Raw genomic sequence first — 18,483 nt, 5'->3', positions numbered from 1 at the left:
TTGGAACAGATCCTTAGCAAGTAGAAGAAATGGTTTTGCACAGAAACAGTGCTTGAACAACTCACCTGGAGAGTTCTGAGGCGAAGACACCGGCGAGCCTCTTGGAGACTGGCAATAACTAGGATGAAGTAAGGCATGTGGCGGCACATATGACATTATCTCCTCCTCAAACAAGCTGGTAAAAAGGAGCAAAAGAGAAATAAAGAGTTTATTTCTTGAATAGCATTTTTCACTTTCTAGGAATAAATCTCTACTTACTAACTTGCTTTCTTTGGTGGTCACTTGACTATTTCCACTATATAAACTTATAGTGCTACAAAATATTCCCATTCCATCAATCAGATCTCGAAAGTACTGGAAAACAGTGATTACTACTTTTGGGATACACTGCTAAACATAATTTGGTATTTGTTTTCAAGGTTAAAATATAGTTAATCAGCCTGTAAAATTTGTGTTTTGTGTGTCCCCCCCCCTTTTTTTTAACTTGTGTTCTCATTACAAAGGAGTCAATAGCTCTAAGTCACACTTCCATAGAAAACAGATCTGCAGTACTGCACAAAGACCAAGACAGAGATAAAGATTCTAAACCTCAGGGATTAAGAATCACATCTGAACATGTTAAGCATATTGAACAGTAGGCTTGTTGGCACAAGTTATTTCATTTTACTTTTAATGCTAATATTGTTGCAGAAACAGGTATAACATCTAGCATGTTCAGGTTGAGTTATTTCGTGCTTCATGTATTACTGACACACAGCTTTTAAGAGAAGAACAATAACCTTTTGCAGTGCAATCACTGCATCTTTGTACAGAGTTTGCATATATATTAAAATTTCAATCTTTTTTCCAAAATTGACACAAGAAAATCCCAAAAGAGAGTATCTAATATCAGAATGAACCTGATATCAAAGCCTACGTATATGTTAAACACAATACAGATAAGAACAAACTGTTAAGATACATAAAAATTATTTTCAAACGTTGGGCTGCAGAAAGTATCACAAGCCAATCTATTGCTGGAGAGCTGAACCAATGAAATCAATGTTCAAGTAAAGGCTGTTTCTTACTAAGTTTGTTCAGTGAAAAAATGCCTCAAAAAAATTTTGCATTAGAATTTTTTGTTTTAAATTGATATTTTTCTGGCAGTCCTTTTTATATTCATGACCATGCAGGCTTTCCTCCATGTTACACTTTGATGCTGAAAATGTGATAAAATATAAACCGCTATTTCAATCTGGGATGAAATTAAGAGGTAAAATGATGATTTGTGTTGTATACCAAACAACATGTTTAGAAGAAACTGAAATAAAACATATGAACATTAACATTTGAAATAAAATGCCATTCTTAGAGTATTTTTAAAAATGCGATGCGTTGTACCTTCTTCAATCCCTAAACATAAAGGGGTTTGTTTGGTTTTAGTTAGCTACAATTTAAATAACATGCAAAAATATATATGGCTTTCCCAAGCAATAAAAATATCAGAATTATTGATTCTACCCAGTTATTTACTACATCTCAGAGTGCTTTACAGGACATTTATATCATTCCCCCTCCACCAACTGAGGAAACAGAGGCACGGAAACAGGTCTTCCCTAAGGCCATCCAACCAGCCAAGCCAGACACAGAAGCCAGGGGTCCTGAGCCCCAGGAAGATCGAGTCATCATAATTTGAACGCAGGAGCTTTTAGGGTTTCATAGAGAAGGGTCATGATGACACCTACTAGAAGATACCACTAAAAGTAAAAAGCTACCAAGACTAAATAATGGTAAGAGAAGAAATTCCATCATCTCAGTACACCACTTAGCCCACCTTTGATTTTAAACTGGTATCTACTCACAATAAGCTCACAATAACTCAGTCCAGTTTTGAAGTTTAACATTCAACATTTTAAGAAACTAATGGAGACATAGATAACATTTTCTCAACAGTACATCATTGGAGCAACGATACTGTTAGGTTATTAATAAAATGGGAAGAAAATCCTCATGCAACTCTTTTCAGTTATGTTTTTTTGGGGGGAAAAAAGTAGATGAAGAGAAAAAAATCTGAAGAATATGATACAGTTATTCTAGGGACACACTGGCTAATACTTTAATCTTAAAAATTACTTACACTGATTACTGCTTTTCTACAAAAGAAAGATTGCAATAAAAATTTTGAATTTGCTTTATTTCCACTATAAAAATGATTCAGTGTTTGCTGTTAACAGAACACTAGAGGGAACAAAACCCAGTCAAAGAGCAGTGAGAAAATCATTCATGCAATCTTTATTCGAAAACAAAGAGCCAAAGCCAGATTTTAATGTGTAAAACCTGTGTTATCTCCAAATATCAAAACAAAACTCTTACTAAGGTTTTTAAGACACAATATTTGCATTTTAAAACAAGTTTCAGCATGGCTTTAGAATGAGATCTATTTTTTCTGAAAGCTGTAATTAACTCAGAGATTTAGGGACCAGAAAGGATTATGATTATGCAACCTGACCTCAAAATACTACTCTTAATGCCAATCCTATTTCACTAGATTCAATTTCATGAATTTCCTGATGCACTTTATGCAAGGGCTTAATTCTAGCAAAAAATCTGCCTGACTTTTCGAGTTAATTGTTAAAAAAAAAATTAGAGAAGCAATTCTGCACTTCTTGAAAGCTGTAACAGTATTTCCTTTATTAAAGGGAAAAAACGCTTGACAACACAGTGAAGAGGCAGCAAAACACGAAGTAGTAAAAATACACCTCAAGTATAAACATTCACAGACTTCCCAAACCATGGAACTAAACAGACACATTCTTAAAGCAACAGAAGACACATTCTTCCGAAGAGGTCTAAACTGTATCACCTAAACATCAGAGCTGAGTGCAACAGGACAATAAAAGGTGATCAGGGCAAACCCACATAAATCACAAGCACAACACTCTTGCACTCCCCTTTCCTCAGACAGAATGCCACACTCCATCACTCCTATGAAAAAACATGACCTCCAATTCCCATCTAGAAACTGAACGTGATGAAAATAAGACATCTGACCCTTGAGTTCTATCTCTCCCAGCTGCAAGTCCAAGTACTGAAGGGGAAATCATTAGATTACAAAATCAGCCACATTACTCACTGAAAGGCTCCTCAGCAGCTGCCACAGCATATTCCATATGTGCATCGAAAGAAGCAGTGCCTACCTGAGTAACATGACAAGGTCTGCATCACTGGATAAACGCACCAACCCAGGTGTACCCTCTGTCCGGATGAACTGGATCTTCTCCCTGTGTAAGCCAAAAAAGATTTCCAAAATATCTTTTGCAAATAAGGCACCAATATACACCACAGCAACGAGAAAAAGTACCCAGTACATCATAAAAAGCTCAGAGTTATGATTCTGTTTTTCAGAACCATTTTTCACCCATGCCACACCATGTCCATATGTGTAGCAAAACATTACAACTAAAAAGCTAATTTGTTACCCTCATCTCCTCATTGCCCAGGCTGTTTCAGGTAGTACAGACAGCTGACCAGTGAAAAAACCCCCAAGATTCAAAATCAATCCTTCCAGGTTCACACTTGCTGTGTCCCTGAATTCAAAGGAGGCTGAGCCCTGCAGGAGGACATTACTATTCTGAAAGTGAACTGATTAAAAAGAGACTGTCTGTTTTGAACCTTTGTACAAATGCAACCCATACATTACAGTGCATATTTGCGATTTTAAAAGCCAAGGGTTTATACCACACTGCATTTAAGATCTCTTCCAGGAAAACCCTTGTAGTATTTCTCCCACTCTGTCTCACCCAAGCACACACCCTTCCTATGCCTGATCTGACAGGCTGAGAACTCTAGAACTTTATTTTCCTCCTTTTCTCTGTATTTTCCAGTGAGCATGCATTCTGCTAATATGTAATTTCAGGTTTGTCAGCCAGGATTTACTTAGAGGCTTTAGAAACAAATCTTTAACATAGAAGCCTCAACATAAAACTTGTTAGAATGGGAAACTGAAAAACAGGGCAACTTGTTGAATTTTGTGAACTTTAGCAGGATGGCAAGAAAAGGAACCAATAAGTAACACTATGAGAATGGAAAAAAATGAAAAGCAATGCCGACTGCTATGCCAGCCAGTATGGACAGGCCTCTGGAACACAGAATGCTGTGCTGGCAGCTCTCTGCACATGACAGACCACAACCATCAACCCAGTATTTTTCACATTTAGTGTCCAAGGAAGAGCAGATATGGTTATTTGAGTCATAGTCACTAATATCCAAGTTGTTATTTTACACCTAAATATACAAACCACAGTGGTTTGGGGGGGATACATTTTGAGAGAGTTCTTGCCGCTTTCGGAATTTCACTTTTTGTCATTCCTAGTCTCAGCATACAAGGGAGTTTTAACAACCTCATCACCTCAGTTTTAACAACATCAAAGATCATCCTTCATCAAATCTCACTGGACTAATCAAAACCCTGCAGATACCATTTTGAAGAAATACTCAAAATTCTTATTGCTGCAGTACTACCTCCAAGGTCATTAGGTCAGGACAGCCTTTCTGTAAATGTGCATTGAGAAGACAAGGACAAAACTAAATGCCATTCTGCCTCCTGCTCCCAGCTGTACACATAATTAAATGACTGGGCACATTTGCCATGCCATCCAGCTGTCTTGGCACATTTTGAAGACATGAGCAAACCTCTTATGCCAGTTGTCCCAAATGTTTTCTTGTAGGTACCTTTATTTGGTAATATAATGGCACATTACCTCTGTTCCCCTCAACCTTATTTTAGGGAGTTACAGCGAAATACAATAAAGAACTACTTTCACAGCTTTATGAATAGGCCAGACATCTACAACCAGTCATGTTCCACTGCCGATTTTGAAGGAAGAAACTAATTCTAATTAACATTTAGTCCTGGAGTGGGAATAGCAAGCTTTAGTAACTTCATTACCTGAGTGAATGATTCCTGGTAAGATCTGGCTGACGCTCTTGCAGAATTTCAAAAATATTGGGCTGACGCAAAAATGCAACAATCTTGTCATTGTAAGCTGAAAACACCAACAAAAACACCGTGCTGAAACAAGGAGGTACCAACAGACAGGACCACAATCCTTCTGAGATCAGTAATGACAGCAGACTTCATCTTTCCAGTTCTAAGTTTAGCAGCATTGTGCTAATATCTTTTCATGTAAGGCTATCAGTTGTACTATCATTTAGGGAACATGCCTCCCGACTATGAACCAAATCTCATTGTGACACAGCTTGACACTGTAACAGGTCTAATTCTGCTAGCAATTTCTGTAATATTTTATCAGTCATGCTCTAAACTAAACTAGAATATTCATTGTTAGAATAAAATTTCAGGGACCTTGGTTTTCACTGCACTGAAATCCATTCTCAAACATTAAAGAGTCATCGGAAAAACCCGGATCAAATCCTCATACTTATTGCTGAGCCTTCAGTGCATGCATACTATGTTCATGGCAAGGGGAAGGATTTAAATTAGCATGCCACAGTACAAAGAGCCAGTTATAGTCAATCAGATTAATTTATCTTGGTTTAGCACAATGTAACAGCTGTTTGATTCAATAAGCTAAATTCTGTTCTTGGTGGCACAGAAGTCAGTAACTTTGTGTGTATGTAACTGAGAACAGAAGTTAAGCTAATGACTAATTCCAAGCTGATTAACGCTTTCTGGAATCCTGCCAAAACAGATGCTCAGAAGTTGTAAAAAATCACTGGGAATACATGGAATCCAATTAGGACACAACCTGGCTCACTGTCTTCAACTGTCACCGCATTAAGTAAGTGAACTAGGAAGGTGGAAGTTTTACATCGGTTATTTGGTTCTGCACACTTTCAGTGTTATTCCTGCAGGCTGCAACTGAACAATTGGGAAATGCTGAGGGACAGAAGTAATCATAACAAATAACAACTTCCACCCACCCCAACCAATTGCAAAACCCAGCAGTGCATGCTGACATGACACACTCAGTCATGGAGAACTCTGAAAAGAGGTCGGATGCTGACATACCCACTGGAACCATGTCCTGGTACTGAGCTCTGCTGACTGTATTAAATGTGCTAGATGGTCTTGGCAAAACTGGTGGTCCTGAATGACGGGAGTCCTCTCCGACCTGAAAATGCACAAGTAACCACAATGACTGTCTCTATGCCAGTGTACATACTCAGATACATAAAAGTGAGAAATCACATGGCTTAAAACTAAGCATGTATGTAAATGTTTTGCTGGATCACTATTCTCAGTAACCACTGTGGCAGTAATCAGCTATGTTGTATGATACTCATTAGTAAAACATTATTTAGTATATCGTGCCTATTAATATCAAGAATCAAAACTAATTGAAAGTTTATTGCTATTTTTAAATAATAGTCACATTCTGAAAAGCAACTAAAAGGATTCCTTCAGAGGGACTTCTGTACTTCAAAGACATCTTTATCAAAGGTTCTGAAAATCAAATTCTGCCCCTTCATTATCACTTCTATTACCTCTGTACATTAATGGAGTTTCCCTAAATCTGAACTGGAAACAAGCTTGTGGCTGAAGCAGGAAGATAAGCAAGTGAGTTCACATTCAGGCAAGGCAAACAGGTCCAAAACTGGTAAAAATATGTTTCCTACAATCATTTTGTAAAACTGTTCTGATTTTTTTGTGTTCACCTTCTGGGATTACAAATGTTGTACATGAACATTTTTTATGGTAAAACCACAATGTAAAATTGTTCCTGGTTGCATTCGTGATGTCTGGGCAACTTCTGCATTCTTCTGGTTTTTGAAGCTTCAGTCACTTCTACAGTGTCAGTATTTTATGTTTAGGTTATATAAAACATTTTGTTCAACCTCTTTTTCATCCTGCTGGACCTTTGTTTATTTCTCAGTTCCTTGGCCTACATGTAATGGTTAGCATTTGAACTACACTTCCAAGTTTCAGAGATCTCTAAAACATCTAACTGCAAGATATCCAATAATTATAAATGTTGTTTTTAAATCTAGTCTCTGAAATCATGAAGAAGCAAAAGTCCTGAGATATCGCCCAAGGCTTTTGTGCTCTCTGATAATGCCCTCTCAGAAAAATGAAGAATTATTTCCTGTAGGCATTGTGCTTGAAAAGGAATGCCATTATTATTAGCTCCAGCTTCATGCTGCAGTTCAGCTTTAGCTAAAAAGACATTCCTTACACTGGTTAACATTTGCTTTAGAGCATCTCCCTGTAAAAAAATGGGTCAGTAGCTTCAAAACATCAAATTTTGTGGCAAGGCCAATCCAAATAAAGTATTTTGAGAGTGTTATTTTTTCCATTAAGTATTCATCTTCTGCAATAACATATAGTTTCCTGTAGCAATGGTTTAAAAATAGGAAGAGCAGCTGCAACTATGTAATACTTAAGTCATAAGCACATAAGAAAAAGTGGTGTTCAGACTCATACATATGCACATAAATAAACATTACATCATTAATCCTAGAATGGGAAAACTTTATTGAATTGTTATGTTTGAGATTCCTACCTGGAATTATATTTCCATTTAATTCAAGTTACAATTATATATGATGATATAGGATATGGTATATGATATAGGATAATTACACTTGTTTTGCAGCATTGACACTTCAGCAGACCTAAATCTCCCTATTTTAAGTGCAGGACTTCTGAATGCTGCTTAAAGAAATGTAATTTCAGTGTGCATTTACTAAAGTTAAGAAAACAAATATTAACATATATAAATCAGTCACAACCAAAATACTTGCTTTACCTTACTGAAGGTCTATTTAGCTATATGAAGACACTTCTAGCTTCTTTGCCTGCTGCAAGACATCACTGACTACATCACATTGCCAAATTGATGGAAAAGGCTATCAAAACCATTTGTAAAATACACCATACACTGGCGTGTGTCTGAAGTATTGTGGGTGACTAAACCATGTTCACACAGGATGTAACAAGATAAGCAGCCAGTGGTATAGCACTTGCTGCAGCTCAGCAGAAGCCCTGTTAGAGAAGTTGCAGAGAAGATTCATGCCTGCTCTGAAACAGTCCTCTGGCAGAACTTCACCTGCCACAATGAGCTACAAGTAGCATAAAACAGAGCATTTCTCTCACCACTCTAAATTGCATTATCTTTAATTCCTGGCATGCAATATCCCTCCCCTGAAAAGATAACTTACAGACAACTGTACAGGAGTTAAATAAAGTACAACTAAAGTCTAAGCCATTGTACATAAACTTGCTCAGAAGTAAAAAGAAGTTACGACAACATACAGAAACTCCCAGTGGAAGTGGTTCACTGTGAAAAATCAACAAAACCGTTTTTTCCAGGTATTTCTATTTCCAAAGCAGAGATTAAATACATATGCAAAATGCATTTAATAGTCGGATAAGTCTATATGTGTTAAGATATATTTATACTTATTTGGAAAGCTGCATATAGAGTTACGTCTGTAAATACACACATTCCCTTTTTATGCCCCCCCTTATTTGCAAAGTTATATCAACATAGTTAGCAGACATCATGCTAGACAACAATACATATTTTGACAGTGAAAGACAGCATCTGGTAATCTGCAACCAGATGCTCTCCTGTGGTTAAATGAGGTTACTGCAAATTAAAAGTAAGAGAAACGCTCATGTCTGATTTTTTTCCTCTGAAATCATACATTTCAAAGCAACAACGGCTAGCAAATAAAATAATAAATCTTTGCAGATGAGTACCATATGCTTACAGAAGAATCATGTTCCTCAAACACAGAATTGTGAGGAGAATGATATGAAAGAGGATGATCCTAAGAACCCAGTGGTTCCCAAAGAGAAGGGGCAGATCCAACTTACCTCACCAGCACTGTGGCTGCGTTGCCTCGTTAAGTGCTGCCGATGGACTAATGCACTAGTGGGCCTGCTGCTCTGTAAGGGAAGCCGGGGGTCGATGAACGTGGTAGTACGGGAATTGTGGTCAACAAAGAAAGCCTAGAGAAGAAGAAAGAAGAGAGAATTTATAGCAAATTATAGCAAATACTTTGTTTTTTTTTAGTATGTCCAAGATTAATGTCTCTTCAGGATCAAGGTTTCATTTGCTGACGTGAGGCTTTGGAAGAATCTTCCTCACATTACTTAGGCTTGCATTTCCTTTCAGAAGAAGAGGGATAACAGTTTTCCACCTCACTGAAGGGATGAATTCTTTAATGTCTTACTTAATTCATGCCTCTAAAGCCCTTTGAAATTCTCATCTGACAAGCATCAGAAGTAGGAAACTATTATGATTGTCAAGAAAAGACAACTTAAATGTTTAATAAAAGTAATCCCAGTGTATTCTCTCTTTCATTTCCTTATAAGCATCTAAAAAGATGTCATTAAGTGGCAAAACCATTCCCTTTTGTGAACTATTTACCATATAATTATGAACACAATTGGGTGTATACATGTCAACTGTATGATTGCATCCTGTAGTGAACTATGATTAAAGGCCAAGAGGCATTCCTGCCATGCTCCTGATACAACTATTCTAGCTTCAATAACCTTTAAAAGAAAAAGAAGGAAACAAAAAAGGTCAGTCTGGGACACAAAGATGATGGCAACAAAGCCATTTAAATCAGGCAACCAGTGAGAACTACCACTTACTGGCTGGTCAGACATTTGCTGAAAGCAAGGTTACAAGGAGCATGTATCCTGGAAAATGAACATAATTCTATCCAATCTGAACCAAAAATGCTTCTAAGCCCTGAAATTTAAGCTTTTTCCAAGCCCTGAAATTTAACTTTTCCCCAGTGTAAGTGCTGCAGCTGGAAAGCAGCACTGTTCTATTTCAACACACTTTTGTCAGCCACAATGCTGGAAATGTGTGGAAGTAGCTAAAAAAAGACCCTAGATGTGAGCAGCAGAGTTACAGGAAAGTGACATCTGGTTTGAAGAATCAAAGAATCTCGACCAGCAGAGAGGTGCTCGGGGACTGCAGAGGCCACTTCTGTGCTTTGTTACCGGTAAGGTACTTTGACCACAGGTTCATAAGCAATTCAGTCCTGTGGTGTCAGCATGTGAAACATTCTCATCTTCCCCCAACCCGACCACTTGTTTCATCCCTAGCATGCCCTTCCTGCCTTGTGCGGGCACAAGTGTTTGTGTAGCCACATACTGAACCCAGCTGGTGAGCTGGCCCTGGCTAAAATTACTCTCTTCTTGTCCCTCTCTCTGACGGTTTCTCTAACCTCAGAGAGCCCTCCAGGGATGAGAGGAAAGCAGAACTGGTTCTTTTGGCAGCGACATCAGGTTATAGTATTCATGCAATCACTGTTTCAGACTACTTGGTACAGGCAGACCAGAGAAAATGCAACTCTTCTGACTGCCATGAAGGTAGGTAGACAAACCAGTGTGTTACGCTATTCAGCAACTAAATGCCATTGTGGATTGTGGTGGGAGAAAATGTTTGTACTTCCATTTCCCAAGGAAGGAGAAGCATATGGAGAGACACCAAAGTTGCAAAACCTTAGAAATGCTCCTAAAGAGGGCAGCAAGCCTCCTACAGCCCTAAACAGTGACTGCCTGTACCTGTAACCTGTGCCTATAAGCAAGGAACCACATTACCTGAACAGTAAGGAAGAACTTGGTTTGGCTCACCTGACATAGTTATGAACACGCAAGTGAAACTGACTGTTTCACAGTTCAAAAACTATAAACTGTATTCAATAAATGCAATTTTAATTGCAATGTTTGAGCCTGATCCAGGACTTGTTGACCTTGACAAATAAGGATGTTGCCCGCAGCGCAAATATACAGATTAGAGGGCATGAAAAACCAGTGGGAAAGTAGAATGAAAACCATTCTGAAATTCAGTTTGGGACCTGGAAAATGACTGTAAGAGGCTGCTGGAACTTACCTAGGCTTTCTGAAGATTTTGCTCCCGATGGATATGTTTCTTTCACTTACTAGCAAGTGGTTGGTATAGTCTTTTTTTTTTTCCATGTCCCTGTACCTAGCATTCTAACAGTCTGGTCTATGTGTATTTATAAGACATGAAGCACTTTTATGAAAACAAAGGTTTATTTCATTAAGTCAACATTATACTGTAAAATCACTTAGGAAAAAAAAAAAGATTCTAATTCAATATAGGAGAAAGTAGTACCTACAGTTGTGCTACGCAGTTCTTTGAGTTAATGCAGCAATTTTGAGTTAATGCACGCAGTGTTCTTTAGCATTACATTTAAGTAAACAGCTTGGCTTAAACACAAAGTTAAAGACAATCATGTCTTACTAAATACGAATGCTTACAGGCCAGTTAATAATAACTACTTTAAAATAGAGCATAAGTTACTACTCTGAAGCTTCAGTGAAGATAATCATCGGACCTTCAAGGCTTTAGGCTGGACATTGGCACACAGCTCAAAACACAGTGTGGCTCACAGACTCCTTTCAAAAAAATTCCTCTCGTAACTGCTGTTTAGCTATAATCCATAAATCTACGATGCTTGAAGAGCCTGACATAAGATGGGTAGTGCCAAAACTACAGTAGTCCATTAAACATGGATTGTTGCCCAAGTTATCTTTCCAATTTAAGTCTATGAAGCTTGCTAAAGTACTTTTTCTTCCTATTGAAAATATTTGTAATCAATTACAATGGATTCTTTCATTGTAGAAAGAAAAAAACAAAAAAATCCTACAATAACTTACTATGAATTTGCACATCCTGCAGAGATCTAATTAAAAAGTATGTATGTTTGTATCTGGCTTTAAAATATGAATGTGTTTACACATATTACACAATTGCACTAGGATGCACAACTGTATAATATATGTGTGTATGCATATGTATGCAGCAGTGCAGAATTTCAAATTTATGGGACTGAGTTTAGCTCAGGGACCTATCCAGCCTATGTGATGCTTCCTGATACCACTTTTTCCAGCTGTCTTCTGCCTTCCTGTGGCCAGTGACTGATGATGGTTCAGCTATAATGCCAACCTGAAGTTACATCCTAGTTACACCAGACCTTTAAGGGAGAACTGCATGCCAAATGGATTTTATCGTCTGTAGTGGATGCATGGAGGAGTCAAAGATGACTGGGCAACTGGGTTTTGCTGTGCAGCTTTGCAGGGAGTTGAGAAGTAGGTAGTCCCTAACTGACCTTGGCAGACAGCCTGTAAAGAGGACAAGCAAACACGACCCTATTGACACTGGGAACTAAAAACTCTACTACTCAGCAGTGAATAAGGGTCAGAAAGATCAATGTGCCTCATGGGCCAGAGCACCAAGCCTCTTACTATGATATACTTGAAAAATAAAGGAAAACCTCATCTCAGCAGGAAGAGCAGCCAGGGAAAGAAAATACAATTATATATTGTGGCATGGCTAATTTCTATGTCTTTCCCTTTAGCTTTATGCTTTAATAAAGGCAGGTCCAGTTTCAGTTTGGTCTCATTAAGCACTGGTCTGACCACGTACTGGCCATCATCTCTCTCAAGTGCTGAATAGGCTTTTCTACATGCCACAAGTGCTACTTGTAACAAAGGCAAGTCAACATAATGAAAATCAACAATACTGGGCCTAAATCAAAGTGAAGAAATCCCAGTGGAGATTTAGTCAGTGCTTCCTCTTGTTGATTAATGTTGTGGTAGCATCACTGTTACCAAATACCACACCAAAATCCAGAGGTCTGATTGTCTCTGTGGAGTGCCTATTAAAGTCAATTGAAAATTGCTGTATTCTTCAGGAGAAAACTGGCCTCTGAAGAGTGGAATAGGAAAAAGAATGACTTAAAACAGAAAAGAGGAAGGGAGACAAGGAACAGCATAACTGTGCATTCCTAATTATGTTTCTAATGAAAAAACACCGTCCTTTCCAGAGTTTTTAATCCTAAGAAGAAAACAACTCTCAAACACTTTTTCTACCCTTCAGTTTAGAATCTGCCTGCAGTCTTTGCAGGCATCAAGATCATTATTTATATGGACACTCACAGCTAACAATACCAAGACTGATAAATGTGAGAACTGAGAAGCTTGATATGCTTATAGTGATAGTAAGGACTACTCATATGAACTGATAGCCTTATCACTTCCTCACATGCTAATTACAGTCTATTTTTAACCCTATCTTCCACAAAGAAAATCAAATTTTAGATAGTGAGGATACACTAGTTTAAAGATACATTACTACTGTAAAAATGTCTGTTCTTTGCTTTTAAAGCTGCGACTATTCAAGGTCCCTGTTGAAACTTACTATATACAATTTCTTTCCCGTTAACCAATAAATAACCAATAGAAAGATCATGCCCAGAGCTATCCCAGTCTTAAGTGCAGCCATTTTATCTCAGAAACTGATGAAGGCTGGACTAACTTAGAATTTGGGTAGAGGGCTGTCCTGGGTTCAGCAGTAGCAGTCATTTTTCTCCTTAGTAGCTGGTGCAGTGCTGTGGTTTTGACTTTCAGCCTGGGAACAACGCTGATAACACCAATGCTTTCAGTTGTTGCTCAGTGATGTTTATGCTGACCAAGGACTTTCTGAGCCTCATGCTCTGCCAGGGAGGAGGGGAAGCCAGGAGGAAGCAGAGACAGGACACCTGACCCAAACTAGCCAAAGAGGTATTCCATACCACAGCACGTCATGCGCAGTATATAAACTGGGGGCAGTTACACAGAAGGGTGAGATCACTGCTCGGGGCGGGGTGGGTATCAGTCAGCGGGTGGTGAGTGGCTGTATACTCTCCCCTTATCATTATTATTATTGGTGGCAGCAGCAGTGGTTTGTGTTATACCTTAGTTACCGGACTGCTCTTATCTGAACCCGTGGGAGTGACGTGCTTTTGATTCTCCTCCCTATCACTCCGGGGGGTGGAGAGGAGGAAGAGGGGGGGGAGTGAGCAAGTGGTTACGTGGTTCTGAGTTACTGGCTGGGCTTAAACCACAACAGAGACTCATCTAGGAAAAAGGTTAACTTTTAAAGAAGAAAAGTGCAAATAATGTACGCTAATGAATCCCACTCAAGACTTTGAGGTTGAAGAAAAAAAAAAGTCCTAAGGAAAAGCTTGACAGTTACACAAGAAAAAACATACTAAAAATGGTTCAACAATAGGTAAATAAAATTTAGTAGATAATAATAAAGTAACTTTACATCTAAGCTATCTATTTTATGAGTACACAAGGAAAACTCCAAAGAACTTTACTGAACCACCTGCACTTACAGAGTAGATAATTCTTTTCAAAAGAAGCTTTAAACATCCAAGGGAATCTAAGAAACTTATTTAATTGTAAAAAGGCTACAGATTTTCTAGCAATTTTCCTTATAATGATTAATACCCACTTCTCAGTCTCCCTCTCTTTTCATATAATGCTTTGTCAACACAGACAAGAAATTCCAATCTTCTTTTGGCAAAAGCAGGAGTAAAGGATGCACACGTTTTACATCTGGAAAACTACGTGCACTTATGCTCCTCTCGAGAACCTGAGTCCTGAGATCACAACATCTAAGATAAAGAACTCAGAGCTGCACAAACACTACAGTTACCTTGCCCTGATGGTCATGTTTCATTTCCCAACCTCTCGGCAGCTCCAGCTGTTTGTTGGCAAACATGTTGAGGAAGCCCACCAAGTCACGGTTATGCTGGTAGCGCTCAAAGTGGTGGGTGTCCCGCCGGACTTTGGTGATCATGTGCTTCAAACACGTGTTATTTGTAAACATGCGGTAGGCACTCTGAAATGTAAGTAACAAAAGGAAATTCTTTTAAAAGATACAATTTCTTCTTACTACAAAATACATAAATAAATCATCCATTAAACCTTAAAAATTATCTCCAACTAAGCCACAAGGGTATGAAAAAAATGGTCCTTTTTCTGAGGTTTTGGGATAAGTGTTTTGATGTTTCTTATTTTGCTTGAGATATACAAGTTTCATACTTGACTCACTTCAACAAAGCGTAAAACGTTACAGATTCCATTCACTACACTTGTCCGTGGCACTGTGAAAAATTCTATAACATTAAAATGGCTTTAAAAGTAGAGATTTCATAGGTCTATTCTAATGTCTGGAATAATGAGTGAAATGCAGCCATAGACTACAGCAATAAAGCTGGTAAGATTTTATGCAGGACAGAGATACAGAAGCCTGAGGAACTTACCACACATCTAAGGTCCTTTCCAAACCTAACTATTCTATGATTCTATATAAGTATTGTTTCCACATTTTGATTTTTCAAAAATAACCTATCAATCATTGCATATCCATGTACAGTTCCTCAGAGCACTGAGGAATAGGGAAAAGTTGAAATAAAAGGGGTAAAATAAACAGTTAACAAACTTCCCTCAAAAAATAAACCCCAGCCAACCAGAAACTAGGTCTTTCTCCAGGATTAGCAATAGATAGAAGCCAAAACATAGGCCCTCCTACCGCACTGTGCTACTACCTAAATAATTCTGTACCTCTACACCCCTACTCCCTGGCCAGAGGTCTTATCTACCCATGTCCTATTTCAAAGACAGAGGTAGATAATCCTAATTCAAGAAAAAGCTATGTAAACTAAGCAGAATTATTCAGATACAGAGAAGCATACACATATATCAAAACCAAATTAACACTGATCACTAATTTAAAAAACAGTCAATTGTTAACAAGTGCAGGCAATAAATTTTTCATTCCATTACTTCTCTTCACACTATACATCCTGTTACACAAAGGAAAAGACACATTGGAAGCAAAACCCCAAATACAGCTATGTAAAAAGAAGCACTGAAGAACAGACAAAAGATGAAGGAAAATGCATAGTAAGATGCATTTTTTTTTCAGTGTGACCTCTAGGATATTTTTATATAAACCAGGCAATCGGGGGGGGGGGGGGGGGAATCATTCCATAAACACCACTGTGATCGTAAAAAATAAGCAGCATTTTCATTCTCAGAATTGTCTCTCACCCTCTGCTAAGCACAGTAAGAAAGCTGTTGCTTTGATAAACAAATGAGTTTTGTATCATAATAAAGATGAAGAACTACGGGAAAAATAAAAATTGTAAAAGCTATATTGTCAACTAGTATGACTCTTATAGCCCACCAGTTGTAAGGAGTGATGATGAGTGTTTGCGTTTATCCAGCCTTCTTATTTACTACCATTATCTTGGCATCAAACACAAGACAGACAACTATATTTATCAGCACACATTTATGCAAGTATTTCAGCTGTAGATGCTGTACTCACAGGGTTAGAATGCAGCACTGTAAAGAATTCTGGGCTGATAAGGAATTTCACAGGGGGAGATTGGAGCAATAAAGTAAGTCTGGATCTGGAGGTAGAGTGAGGCAGCACATTCTCTCTTCGAAAATCTAACAGCAAAGGGAATGACAAAGACTTCCAATAACAATCATTACCAAAGCATCACTGCAAACAGCTTTATCAATTTGAATCACAAAGGAAAAAAATTAAGAATATGTTGTAAGAGAAACAACATGAGTAGACTGTCTAAAGAAGTTACAGAATGTCCATCAACTGAAGAACATGTTATAAGAATATATGAGATGGCATTTGCCAAGAATGGTTTAAGTATAGCTCATCCTATGTATCTTCAGTATGGGGATGAAGCCAATGACTGCCCAAAGTCTCTTCTAGTCTGTATTTTACCATTTCAAAATACAGTTGCAGATTCAAAATTATTTGTAACCTAGACCACACAATTTTTGATTTTTTCACTTCAAATGTCCTGCCTATATTTTACCCAGTCAGGTACCAACAGAAAAATGTTGTGAATATCACATTCTTTTTCAACAGGATGAGCCACAATCTTCAAAAACTAAACAGCAACAAAAACAAATGGTTTCCTTTTCACTCAGACCCAGGGGAAGAAGTCAGGTTTTGCCCTATGTCACTCTCATTAAATCATCTATGAGATAAGTGCTCCCTTTAGGGGGAGAAAGAAGGGAGAAATCTGGTTTTATTTTAACCTGCATTAGAATGGTGAAAGTCAGTTTCCTCTCCAGCTCCATCCACGGCATTTGTATGCTCTTCAGGCCTCTCATTAGTCATTGTTCGTCTGATGCTCTGGTACCTAGGGTTAGAAAACTGGACTTTATATATAGTACATGGTACCTATGATCCAATTCTGCTTCCAAGGGAGGTTGCCCATCTTTTCTGCCATGTAGATTAACATACAGTGAGCTCTAATTTGTGCATTAACAGCCTTTTGAACTTCTGACACCATTACCAGACTGTTTTTTAGTCACAAAGCTTATGAACTCAGGTGGAACAGAAAAGCCCTAGAAGCCCACACTCAAATTAAAAGGGACAGCAACTTAAGAATAAACATCTATAGGCAGCTATGGTAGTGACTGTGACCCTGCCCTCACACTCAGCGTTACAGTGGTGAGTGCAGTTTTGCAAGCAAAAAGTTCACAAACAACAAGGGTAGCTCTTACCGGCGATTCAGCTGTTCCATTTGCTGTATGGAATTTGACCTCTGGAGAATCTGTGGGGCTGGGGGGGCTGTAGGTCGCTGCCATGTTGTTGTCCTGTTCACATGGTCCACATAAAATATCCGTCCATGGCTGTCAATTCGAGCCTCCCAGTCTAAGTAGCAATAAAAGACTGTGAACTATGGAGGGCTTGGGGTTTATTTATTTATTTTTAGCTCTGTCACTTCTGTAACTGAATCTATTGTTTCCATTTTCTATTTCTCTTTTACATGATGACTCTAGGACAGAACTTTCTTGCTAACAGGTTAAGAGATGTGCCTTTTCCCTATTATTAAAACTGAACCTAGGCAACAGTTAGAAATTAATATTTTATTCACATTAGCAAATGAATGATCTACATGAAGATTGCATTGGGCTTTGATTGTAACAGGGTGATGTGTATGCACATGCCCATGCATGACTGTGTAAAATCCCAGTAAATGTCAGAAATGTTGTTAGAATACCACACAGCCAAACCTTTTCCATTAAGACTGCAATAGTTTTTCCTAGTTATTGTAGTGTATAGTTTGCTTCTGAAACACAAAGAAACCCACATGCATAAGCCATGGTACTATAAAAGCTATCTCTACATATTTCTCATTTATTACACTATCTCTGAGTACTCCCTGTAATATTCTCTTTTTCTGTATGAAAAGAGGTAAAAATGCAAATGAAATACAGGTCTCTCAGGCACAATTTTGTAAAAAAATAATCCGGGTTTTATTGAGGTGGCAGTTAATTGACTTTAGGATCTGCATGGGGGACTCATTTGTCATAGGCACAGATTGTAACAGAAGCAGCAGCATGCAAAATCTTCTCAAAAATCATCCTGGCTTTCCAATACACAGTTATATCTGGGTTCTGCAATCAGGCTCTTTCCAGTAATCTAACACTCTCCAATTACAGAGCAAACAGTTCCATTCCACGCTGTGACATAAGGATCTATTCATTTTACACTAAATAGATGAATTCCTGACTCCTTTAAAGTAATAGAACTTTGCCACAGATTTAAGTGGGTCTGAATATAATTTTTTCTTTTTCTTTTGTTTTGTTTTGAAGTAATGCTTGCTTATTAGCTG

General features: G+C 38.1%; 1 protein-coding gene across 3 annotated transcripts in view; it reads right to left on the bottom strand.

Annotated features, from left to right (window-relative positions):
* The window catches only part of HECW2 (HECT, C2 and WW domain containing E3 ubiquitin protein ligase 2), a 175,702-nt gene that overhangs the window by 25,758 nt on the left and 131,461 nt on the right, over positions 1-18,483 (bottom strand). For all 3 annotated transcript variants that reach the window (XM_061457064.1, XM_061457059.1, XM_061457073.1), the window contains 9 exons: positions 17,369-17,519; positions 16,898-17,001; positions 16,158-16,282; positions 14,478-14,663; positions 8,822-8,956; positions 6,011-6,113; positions 4,928-5,024; positions 3,177-3,260; positions 66-175 (listed from right to left, as the gene is read on the bottom strand). In XM_061457064.1, coding sequence (XP_061313048.1) covers positions 66-175; positions 3,177-3,260; positions 4,928-5,024; positions 6,011-6,113; positions 8,822-8,956; positions 14,478-14,663; positions 16,158-16,282; positions 16,898-17,001; positions 17,369-17,519 — 1,095 coding nt within the window. The remainder of the gene's footprint in view (positions 1-65; positions 176-3,176; positions 3,261-4,927; positions 5,025-6,010; positions 6,114-8,821; positions 8,957-14,477; positions 14,664-16,157; positions 16,283-16,897; positions 17,002-17,368; positions 17,520-18,483) is intronic.

This window comes from Pezoporus flaviventris, unplaced genomic scaffold (genome assembly GCF_033815535.1).
Source record: "Pezoporus flaviventris isolate CSIRO_AGI_PZ_B2104156 unplaced genomic scaffold, CSIRO_AGI_Pfla_v1 ptg000001l, whole genome shotgun sequence".
Taxonomy (NCBI): Eukaryota; Metazoa; Chordata; class Aves; order Psittaciformes; family Psittacidae; genus Pezoporus; species Pezoporus flaviventris.
The sequence above is the reverse complement of the archived record's forward strand: the minus strand, read 5'-3'. Positions and strand labels throughout refer to the sequence as shown.